At 55.2% G+C, this 11448-nt stretch overlaps 1 protein-coding gene across 1 annotated transcript in view; it reads right to left on the minus strand.

The window, feature by feature from the left end:
• Positions 1-724: 724 nt before the first annotated feature.
• The window catches only part of LOC128972837 (uncharacterized), a 69499-nt gene continuing 58775 nt past the window's right edge, over positions 725-11448 (minus strand). The window contains exon 3 of the mRNA XM_054388964.1: positions 725-831. Coding sequence (XP_054244939.1) covers positions 725-831 — 107 coding nt within the window. The remainder of the gene's footprint in view (positions 832-11448) is intronic.

Genomic DNA, 11448 nt, shown 5'->3' on the forward strand with positions numbered 1-11448 from the left:
CACTAGCAAGGGGCTGTGCCCACAGCCCAGCAGTTCTGCCCTGCTGGCAGCTGCCCTCACCCTGCCTCCAGCTTTCAGCAGTATCACTGCCCCAGAGCAAACATTGCATGGCTTCTAATGGGACCTGGGAGGCAGGATCAGAACATCAGCCTTTGGAGGTTCCTGGGCACCTTCTCTCCCTGGCAGTAATAAGGAGAAGATTTAAACAAAACATGAAAGAGGCTGGGAGTGAGGACACTGCCTGAGTTGCTTTGCAAGGTGCTGGTGCTGCCTGATCAAGAGTGACCCAGAGAAGAGCAGCATCACAAGCATCCCACCTTGTGAGCATCTCTTCCCTGGTCCCCTACCTACATCCAGCCTGGCCACGGTGACCACACTGGGTCCAGACTCTGCTGCAGGACTCTGGTCCCTTCATGCTGGTTTCTCCACAGCCAGCCTTGCTGCTCCACTTGTCTTCAGTGGGGATAGATGGTCCTTGCAACTGCTCCCTACAGCATCCATCCCCTTCCTCCACTCCCTGCCCTTGTCCTGGGGCTCTCTCCCCATCCACAATCCCCTCTAACAGGTACCAGTTTGGCCACACACCCTTCTCCAGCAGCTCCCAGCCAGTAAAGAGCAGCAGCAGTTGCCAAGCAGACAGGAGCTCAGCAGCAGCGTGGAAGGGGCTGCTTTTACGACACCCCATAATTTTCGAGTGGCCCAGTGCCAGCTCTTCCCCCTGGCTTTACCGCTGCAGAGCCCCATAAATCTCGGTGCAGTATTTACCCATCGCGGGCAGCTCTGCCGGCAGCACCCGCGGCAGCCCCAGGCGCTGACCAGCGCTGCGCTGCGCTGCCGGATTCCGACTCCCGGTTTACGTATCCAGGGGAGAGGCTGGGAACTTCAGCACTGCAGAGGAGGCTCGCTGGGAATGGGAGGCATGCATGCAGGCAGCCCAGGGAAGCCCTCCCTGTTTGCTCGCCCTGGCTGAGCAGACCTGCCAGTGACGCCTTCAAAGCACCTTGGGCTCTCAGATCCCAGGTGAAACCTCAGGTCCTGGGCACAGCTGATGGCCAAACCCTGCATCACACCAAAAAACTTCTATCCTACCTCGACAGGTGAGTGCTGCTCAAACCACCTGCCCAGTTCACAGCTGCCCCGCATCCCCGTGGGTGCTGGAATCCAGCATCACACTGCCAAGCAAACTGGAGCCAGCACCACCTCCTTCTGAGAAGGCTCCCAGCTCTCCCTGGCTTTGGAGGGACAGATGAGGCTCCTGTTTGGCAGCATTTATGAAACCATCACTTCCCTCCTCTGTTTTATTAAATTCAGCATCTGGTTTTTATGAGAAAAAGATGATTACAGCCCAAAAGGTCGCTGTTATCTCTGCTCTGTGGTCAGGGATCCCCCAAGCTTATTGCCTCTCCTCTTGGCTGAGCCAAACCCCAGCAGCTCTGGGACCAGCTCAGAGACACCACCAGCACATGAAAAGCAGTTGGGCTGCCCTTGACCAGACACTGCTAACACATTGCACAAGTGGCTTATCCCCATCACAAAGCCAAGCCCTGCCAGCCTGGGCACCAGCTGCATTTGCTAACTGCAGGGGTGAGACCCTCCCAGCTGCTCTCAGCTGGTGCCCACCATCAGGCTGGCACGGAGGGATGCTGTAGGAGGCTTTTTCCATGTTTTGCTATAATTTCAGCAGCTAAATGGAAAAGAAGAAAAAAAAATACCAAGACCAAACAAAACCACCCCAACAAACAGCTGACTCCTTTGATTTATGACTCCCAAACTCAGCAGGGTCCCCAGCAAGGCTTGCTGGAGAGGAAGGTCAGCACAGGAGCATGAGGCCAGCCAGGGTCCTGGAAAGAGGCACTTGGTGCTTTGTTCTGCCAGGGATTCTGTCAGCAAGGGCACCTCAGCTCGATGGGTGCAGGGCAGTGAAGAGACACAAAGAAGCCACACACAGAGTGGTCACTGGGCTTGTGCCAAGCCCTGAGTCTCTTCTGAATCCCCTGGGCATGGTGGTGCTCTGGGCAAGCTCTGCCTAGAGGCAGGGCAGGCTTGTGGGGGTTGTCTCCCCATCCAGCACATGGATCTCCTGCCACCACTGCCCTGCAACATCGTTTGTCTGCCAGGAGCTGGCAAGTCCTTCCCTGCTGCTCTGACTCCATGTGCCAGCTCTGCATCCACCCCACAGTCACAGCTCTCCATCTCCCAGGACAACATTAGGGAAAGCCATTTCCAGCAGAACATGGAGGCACTAAAGGGAAGGTTTCTGCACAGGAGCAAGTGGGGAGGGAGGGGAGGAAGGGCTGCAGGTCTTCCCCAGTACTGGCAGCACCTCTCACCCCCTGCTTGCCCACATGCCTCCAGTGTCCCATAGATGATGTCCTCAGTCCCACACATGTCCATGCCCCATCCCTGGAGGTTTTTAAGGCCAGGCTGGATGCGGCCCTAAGCAACCTAATCTAGTGTGAGGTGTCCCTGCCCATGGAGGGGGGTTGGAACTGGATGATCCTTGAGGTCCCTTCCAACCCTGACAGTCCTGTGATTTTATGCCACAGGGTACGAAGGTGCCTCAAGCATCATGGAGCTGCTGAGCTGCAGTAGGCTGTCCTGCAGCCCACTTTCAGGGTTGATAACCTCACTCACTGGCATTCTGGGGTCAGTTGTGGGCTCCTAGCAACACTGAGCATCCTAAGCCTCCACCCCCAGCAAAATGCCTCTGGAGAAGACATACTTTGGGGACCTTTACTGCAGGAACTCACCCTGATGTAAGTGATGCAACAAGAAGCAGCCTGTTCTTTTCTGCCCATGCTTCTCTCTTGATGCTCTGTGCCTAAGGATTTGTGCCAGGACCTATCTTCCCTCTCTCCTTCCCTGTTCCCTGGCTGTTCCTCTCCTCTGCAGCTCAGCAGAGGGCTGCAGCCAAATCCTGATGACTGGATGGTGTAGGGGAGGTTCTTCCCTCAGCCCTCACTTCCCCTCACCCTCCCTTTGTCTCCTCTGAACTGGCAGCAGAGGCTTTGGGCAGGTAAAAACTGATTTGCAATGAACTGGTGCCCTGCCAGTGCCTGACTCATCCATTCAGTGCACAGCCCCACACTGCTCAGAGCCCACCCTGCCACCCAGCTGAGCAGGAGAGCACTGCCAGAGACCACAGGCCCTCAGGAGTCCTAAGAGGCCTCCAGAAAACACCAGCACCAACCCAAGCCACGCAGCAGGAGTCCCAGCATGCAGAGCCAGCACCAGGGAGGAGTCTCAGCATGCAGAGCCAGCACCATGGATCTGCACAGCAAAAGGCAGGCAGCAAAAGGTGAAAGCTGGGAACCAAAACTCACCAAGCCAGAGGAGAAGGTGAGGGCATGGCTGGAGAGGGCAAGGTGCTCAACTGACCCACACTGAGGAGCAGAGTGCATGAGAAGATGGAAAGCTACAGCCCCCTGCACAGCCCCCTGCAATCCAGCTGGATCCCTGTTAGCCCAGGATCATGCCCTGCATGCTGTGCATGGACAATATGCCAGTGGGCTGGAGGAGCCTGTCTAGGAGGAACTCACATCAGCCTTCCCCTGGCTCATTGAGGGGACACCAATTTGCCTTCAAGAGCAAGAAAGAGTCTAAGGCTGGAGCTTTCAGGACCCCACTTCTGCTACTCTTGGCTGTGATGGTTCACCTTCCCCCCACACTGGCTGCCTTTCCCTGCTTCCAGCATCCAGGAATAAAGAGCATTGGTTTAGTGCCACTGATGGGTGTGAGGTTGCTGGAAGTCACCACACCACATCCTTGAGTTTATCTGTCCCAGTGTTCCTGCCCAGCATGTGCCCCTTTGTCAGCATCCCCAGGGAGTGGTGAGGGAACAGGCATCCTCCACAGCCACAGTCACCTCCTGCCCCTGGCATTAACCAAGGACACCCCAAATCATCCTCCAGAGCCACAGTCACCCTCCTGCCCCTGGCATTAACCAAGGACACCCCAAATCATCCTCCACAGCCACAGTCACCTCCTGCCCCTGGCATTAACCAAGGACACCCCAAATCATCCTCCAGAGCCACAGTCACCTCCTGCCCCTGGCATTAACCAAGGACACCCCAAATCATCCTCCAGAGCCACAGTCACCCTCCTGCCCCTGGCATTAACCAAGGACACCCCAAATCATCCTCCAGAGCCACAGTCACCTCCTGCCCTTGACATTAACCAAGGACACCCCAAATCATCCTCCAGAGCCACAGTCACCCTCCTGCCCCTGGCATTAACCAAGGACACCCCAAATCATCCTCCACAGCCACAGTCACCTCCTGCCCCTGGCATTAACCAAGGACACCCCAAATCATCCTCCAGAGCCACAGTCACCTCCTGCCCCTGGCATTAACCAAGGACACCCCAAATCATCCTCCTTGCCACAGTCACCCTCCTGCCCTTGACATTAACCAAGGACACCCCAAATCATCCTCCTTGCCACAGTCACCCTCCTGCCCCTGGCATTAACCAAGGACACCCCAAATCATCCTCCAGAGCCACAGTCACCCTCCTGCCCTTGACATTAACCAAGGACACCCCAAATCATCCTCCAGAGCCACAGTCACCTCCTGTCCTTGACATTAACCAAGGACACCCCAAATCATCCTCCAGAGCCACAGTCACCCTCCTGCCCTTGACAGTAACCAAGGACACCCCAAATCATCCTCCAGAGCCACAGTCACCCTCCTGCCCTTGACATTAACCAAGGACACCCCAAATCATCCTCCACAGCCACAGTCACCTCCTGCCCCTGGCATTAACCAAGGACACCCCAAATCATCCTCCAGAGCCACAGTCACCTCCTGCCCCTGGCATTAACCAAGGACACCCCAAATCATCCTCCAGAGCCACAGTCACCTCCTGCCCCTGGCATTAACCAAGGACACCCCAAATCATCCTCCAGAGCCACAGTCACCTCCTGCCCCTGGCATTAACCAAGGACACCCCAAATCATCCTCCTTGCCACAGTCACCCTCCTGCCCTTGACATTAACCAAGGACACCCCAAATCATCCTCCTTGCCACAGTCACCCTCCTGCCCCTGGCATTAACCAAGGACACCCCAAATCATCCTCCAGAGCCACAGTCACCCTCCTGCCCTTGACATTAACCAAGGACACCCCAACTCATCCTCCACAGCCACAGTCACCTCCTGTCCTTGACATTAACCAAGGACACCCCAAATCATCCTCCAGAGCCACAGTCACCCTCCTGTCCTTGACATTAACCAAGGACACCCCAAATCATCCTCCAGAGCCACAGTCACCCTCCAGCCCCTGGCATTAACCAAGGACACCCCAAATCATCCTCCACAGCCACAGTCACCCTCCTGTCCTTGACATTAACCAAGGACACCCCAAATCATCCTCCACAGCCACAGTCACCCTCCTGCCCCTGGCATTAACCAAGGACACCCCAAATCATCCTCCAGAGCCACAGTCACCCTCCTGCCCCTGGCATTAACCAAGGACACCCCAAATCATCCTCCAGAGCCACAGTCACCTCCTGTCCTTGACATTAACCAAGGACACCCCAAATCATCCTCCAGAGTCACAGTCACCCTCCTGCCCCTGGCATTAACCAAGGACACCCCAAATCATCCTCCACAGCCACAGTCACCTCCTGTCCTTGACATTAACCAAGGACACCCCAAATCATCCTCCAGAGCCACAGTCACCCTCCTGTCCTTGACATTAACCAAGGACACCCCAAATCATCCTCCACAGCCACAGTCACCTCCTGTCCTTGACATTAACCAAGGACACCCCAAATCATCCTCCAGAGCCACAGTCACCCTCCAGCCCCTGGCATTAACCAAGGACACCCCAAATCATCCTCCAGAGCCACAGTCACCCTCCTGCCCCTGGCATTAACCAAGGACACCCCAAATCATCCTCCAGAGCCACAGTCACCTCCTGTCCTTGACATTAACCAAGGACACCCCAAATCATCCTCCAGAGCCACAGTCACCCTCCTGCCCCTGGCATTAACCAAGGACACCCCAAATCATCCTCCAGAGCCACAGTCACCTCCTGTCCTTGACATTAACCAAGGACACCCCAAATCATCCTCCAGAGCCACAGTCACCTCCTGCCCTTGACATTAACCAAGGACACCCCAAATCATCCTCCAGAGCCACAGTCACCTCCTGTCCTTGACATTAACCAAGGACACCCCAAATCATCCTCCAGAGCCACAGTCACCCTCCTGCCCCTGGCATTAACCAAGGACACCCCAAATCATCCTCCAGAGCCACAGTCACCTCCTGTCCTTGACATTAACCAAGGACACCCCAAATCATCCTCCAGAGCCACAGTCACCTCCTGCCCTTGACATTAACCAAGGACACCCCAAATCATCCTCCAGAGCCACAGTCACCTCCTGTCCTTGACATTAACCAAGGACACCCCAAATCATCCTCCACAGCCACAGTCACCTCCTGTCCTTGACATTAACCAAGGACACCCCAAATCATCCTCCACAGCCACAGTCACCCTCCTGCCCCTGGCATTAACCAAGGACACCCCAAATCATCCTCCACAGCCACAGTCACCTCCTGTCCTTGACATTAACCAAGGACACCCCAAATCAAAGAAACTGACATCAAAGCACTTTCAGAGCCAGCACAGGGATGCAAGATCCTCTGGGAAGTGACATTGAGAGCATCCCTTGGCTGCTGTGGGTGGGCATTGGCACAGCTGGATGGGCTGAGCCTCAGGGACAGGATGGAGAATGATGCTCTGGAGGGAGGTGAGAGATGGGGAACCAAATCACCCATCAGGACACATCTCCTCCAGCCTGCTGGAAGGGGGATGTTTGAAGCAACCCCATCCTCATGCCCACTTCCCTAGCTCTCCATCAAAGCAGAGCAGCTACATTTCAACTGAATCCCAGATAATTAAAGTCAAGGAAAAAAAAAAAAAAAAAGAAACCAACTAAATCTGCCTCTGAATAGTTAATATACCCACACTGCTCTGCAAGAGGGGGAAAAAAAAAGAAAAGAGTCCCTCAACAGGCCTGTTCCAAATCATAATTCAAGTTCTTTAGAAAGCAGGTCAGCAGCACTGAGTAATAAGTTCATTATAATCTAATAAAGTTCATTAGTCCTTGAAAAGTCTAAAATGCAAAAGCAATATTACTGACAAAGAAAAAAAAATCACCCTCTGGCAGGATCATTCCTGGGTGGGGAAAAAGAAAGGGATTTGAGATAAAAGGAAACAAAAATAGGCAGCAAGAATTGGAAATAGGAAGAAGACTGCACTGGGAGGGTTGGAAACACCTAAAGCACATCCAAAGAGCTGCTGCTTGCCCAAGAGAAAAGTGTTGGGGCTCACACAGCTCTGGGGAGCAGGGTGCTGGGATGGCAGCTTGCTGGACACAGCCACCACCCTGCAGAGGACACTCAGGGTCACAGAGCACTGCAACAGGTTCCCCAGGGAGGTTGTGGAGTCTCCTTCTCTGGAGACTTTCCAGCCCTGTCTGGATGTGTTCCTGTGTGACCTGTGCTGGATTCTATGCTCCTGCTCTGGCAGGGGGGTTGGACTTGACCCCCAGAGGTCCCTTCCAACCCCTACCATGCCGTGAGCCTGTGATCTAGGGCAGGAAAGAGCCCTGCACAAGGGAGGAGAAAAGCCCTAAATTCAATGGCAGTGGGGTCTGAGGGGAAAAAAAAGAAAACAAAAGAGAGCCAATACATGATTCAGCTCCCAGCTGCTCAGGGACATCTGTATGCAGGTCCCCACACAGGCAGAGTGCTCCTGCAAAGTCAACACGAGGAGTGAAGGAAAGCAAACAAATAGCAGGGAAGCTCCTGGCACTGCCAGCACAGGCACTCCTGCCAGCCTCTGCCACACAGCCACCAGGCACCCTGTGTGCACAGACCTGCTGCACGGGGAGCACAGGGAGAGGCAGGTGTGAGTCACACACAGCCCCAGCATGCTGGGGTGGGAAGAGACCTCTGGAGAGCATCCATCTAACCCCCTGCTCCAGCAGGGCACCCACAGCAGCTTGCCCAGCAGCACAATGCCCAGGGGGGGTTGGAAGCTCTCCACACAAGGACACTCCACAACCTCTCTGGCCAGCCTGCTCCAGCCCTCCAGCACCCTCACACCAAACAACTTTCTCCTTCTCTTCAGATGCAACCTCCTGGCTTCCAGCTTTTGCCCACTGCCCCTTGTTCTGTCCCTGGGCATCACTGACAAGAGTCTGGCCCCAGCCTCTTGCCCCCCACAGCTCCTTTAGCTCTTGCTGAGCATTGCTCAGCTCCCCTCTGGGGCTGCTCTTCTCCAGGCTCCCCACCCCCAGGGCTCTCAGCCTTTGCTCCTCACAGAGCTGCTCCAGGCCCCTCAGCAGCTTTGTAGCCTCCACCCTGCAGCAGCTCCCTGTCTCTCTCAAACTGAGGAGCCTAGAACTCAACCCAGTTCTCTAGATGTGACTTCAACAGGACAGAGTGAAAAGTCATGGGAAAGATGGGAAGTCATCATATGCAGGTGTGCAGAATGGGACCTGCTTTCAGGAAGCATCCCTGTGTTGAGATAAAAAGCCAGGAAAGCAGCAAATAATGGTGCTAGGCTCAGGAGAGGCTGGGAGCTTTGTGGGCTTGCACCTGAACACAGCTGCTGAGTGAGTGGTGCTCCCTGCTCTGCTCTTGCTGGATCCCAATTGAGGAGGCAACACAGAATCATCTGCAAATCTGATTCATCACCCAGCAGGGACACTGCTGTGAGGTAGCTCCCTGGAAGAACAGGGGTCCTGGGGATGGAGCCAGTGAACACCCACCTCTGCCCACCCCATGCCACAGGCAGGGCCAGCAGGAGCTGCCTGCAGCATGGGCAGGCCACCCCCTGAGCTGGCTGCAGGAGTAAATCCTCACTAATGAGAGCTGGGGGCAGCACACAGTAGCAGGGCCAGGAGGATGTGTCCTTTACTGCAGGTCTGCTGGTTGATCCACTGGGATTTGGAGCTGGTCTCATTTTGGACACTTCAGCAGAGGCATCACATCAGAGGAGGCTTTGGCAGTCAAAGCAGGGAGCAATGGATGGAGAGGGGATACCAAGGGCAGGGACCTGTCCCCTAGGCACCTCCCAGGCCTTTCAGTGCCCTGCTTTCCAAATGACCCTTAGACCTTCCCAGGTGGATGGAGCCCTGTGGGGAGAGCCCAGAGCTGCTGTGACTCCATGGAGGCAAGGACAGCATCTCTATGAGCAGCAAGGAGGGGTCAGACCAGGCAGAGAGTGCCTCTCCCTCCCCTGCTCTGCCTGTTCCAGTCTTTGTCCTGAGGGAAATGGGATCAGACACCAGCAAGAAGAACAGCAGCAATTTCTCCAGCACATATTGACTAATTTTTTCTCTGCCTGCCCCCCCAAAAGACAGTTATTGCTGTCCCCAACACCAGCAAGACAGTGGCCAAACAAGGTTATGAAAACTCACTTGGCTTAAGAGGAGCAGGGATAATGGGGGGGTGCTAAACAAATGCTTCACTGGAGGCTTCATGTTTCAAGCCTCCTTTTTCCAGGTGTCCTCCAAATCTTAATAACATAATTGTTTGTAGTTAGGCAGAATTGCTCTCTGCATCCTTAACATGACCTCACCCTTCACCTGCTGCCACAGTCAAGGGACATGAGATGGTCCCCAGCTCCTGGGACAAAACAAAGGGCTGTGATAAAAAGCCACAAGTACCGCATATCGCCTCCTACCACCTCTCCCATCCTCCCTACACCACACCTTCTCCTCCTCCTCCTCTCTTCTACCAAACCAACACCACACACTACCCCAACAACACAAACCACACACACCACCACACCACCAACACCACACAACACCACCAACACACCAACAAAACAACAACACAACACCAAAACACACCAACACCAACACCACCACACCACAACAACAACACACACCAACAACACAACACCACCAACAAACACCACACACACCAACACCACACCACCACCACACAACACACCAACAACACACACACCAACCACCACCACCACACCAACAACACACCACACCAACAACACCACCACACAACCCACACACCACACACCAACACCACCACCACCACAACAACACACCACCACCACACCAACACCACCACACCAACCCAACCACCACCCACAAACCACCCCACCCACACCAACACCACCCAACACCACCACCAACACACACCACAACACCCACCCACCACAACCACCCACACAACCACACCAACACCCCACACCAACCACACAACCCACCACACCCCACCAACCAACCCACCCACACCCACACAACCACCACCCACAACACCACCACCACCCCAAACACACCCCAACACCACCACACCACCCACACACCACACCACCACACAACCCCACACCACACAAACACCACCACCCACACAACACCACCACACCCCACCACACACCCACCCACCCACACCAACCACCCACACCACACCCACCACAACAAACCCCACCACCACCACACCCAACACCCACAACCACACACCACACCCACAACAACACCCAACACCCCACACACAACACCACAACCCACACCAACCACCCAACAACACCACACCACCCCACACAACCCACACCTCACACACAACCACCACCCCACTCCACTCACCCCACCACCACACACAAACACACCTCACCTCCACCATCACTCCACACACACTCACTTCTCACTCCTCCTCCTCCACTCAACATCTCCACCACCTCACTACCATCACACCACCACTTCCTCTCTACCCTCCTCCTACTCACTCTCCAGTCCTCCTCCACTCCTCCACACCTTCACCACCACCTCCACCTCTCATCTCTCCTTCCTCCACCTCTCCTTCTCTCTTCTCTCCCACCTCCTCCTCTCCTCTCTCTCTCCTCTCCTCCTCTCCTTCTCCTCTCTCCTCTCCTCTCCTCTCCTCCTCTCTCCTCACCTCTCCTCCTCCTCTTCCTCTCCTATCTCTCTCCTCTCCTCTCCTCTCCTCTCCTCCCTCATCTCCTCTCTCTCTTCTCTCCTCCTCCTCCTCCTCCTCTCTTCTCCTCCTCCTCCTCCTCTCCTTCTCCTCCTCCTCCTCTCTCCTCTCCTTCTCTCTCCTTCTCCTCCTCTCTCTCCTATTCCACTCTCCTCTCCTTCTCCTCTCCTCTCTCCTCCTCCTTCTCCTCCTCCTCTCCTCCTCTCCTCCTCCTTATCCTCCTCCTCCTGCTCCTCCTCCTCCTCCTCCCCCTTCTCCTCTACCTTCTCCTCTCCTCCTTCTCCTCTCTCCTCCTCCTCTCTCCTCCTCTCCTTCTCCTCCTACCTCCTCCCTTCTCCTCTCCTCTCCTCCTCTCCTCCTCCTCCTCCTCCCTCTTCTCCTCCTCCTCCTCCCTCCTCCTCTCCTCCTCCTCTCCTCCCTCCTCTCCTCCTCCTCCTCCTCCTCCTCTCCTTCTCCTCCTCTCTCCTCTCCTCTCCTCTCTCC

Source organism: Indicator indicator, chromosome 18 (genome assembly GCF_027791375.1).
Source record: "Indicator indicator isolate 239-I01 chromosome 18, UM_Iind_1.1, whole genome shotgun sequence".
NCBI lineage: Eukaryota > Metazoa > Chordata > Aves > Piciformes > Indicatoridae > Indicator > Indicator indicator.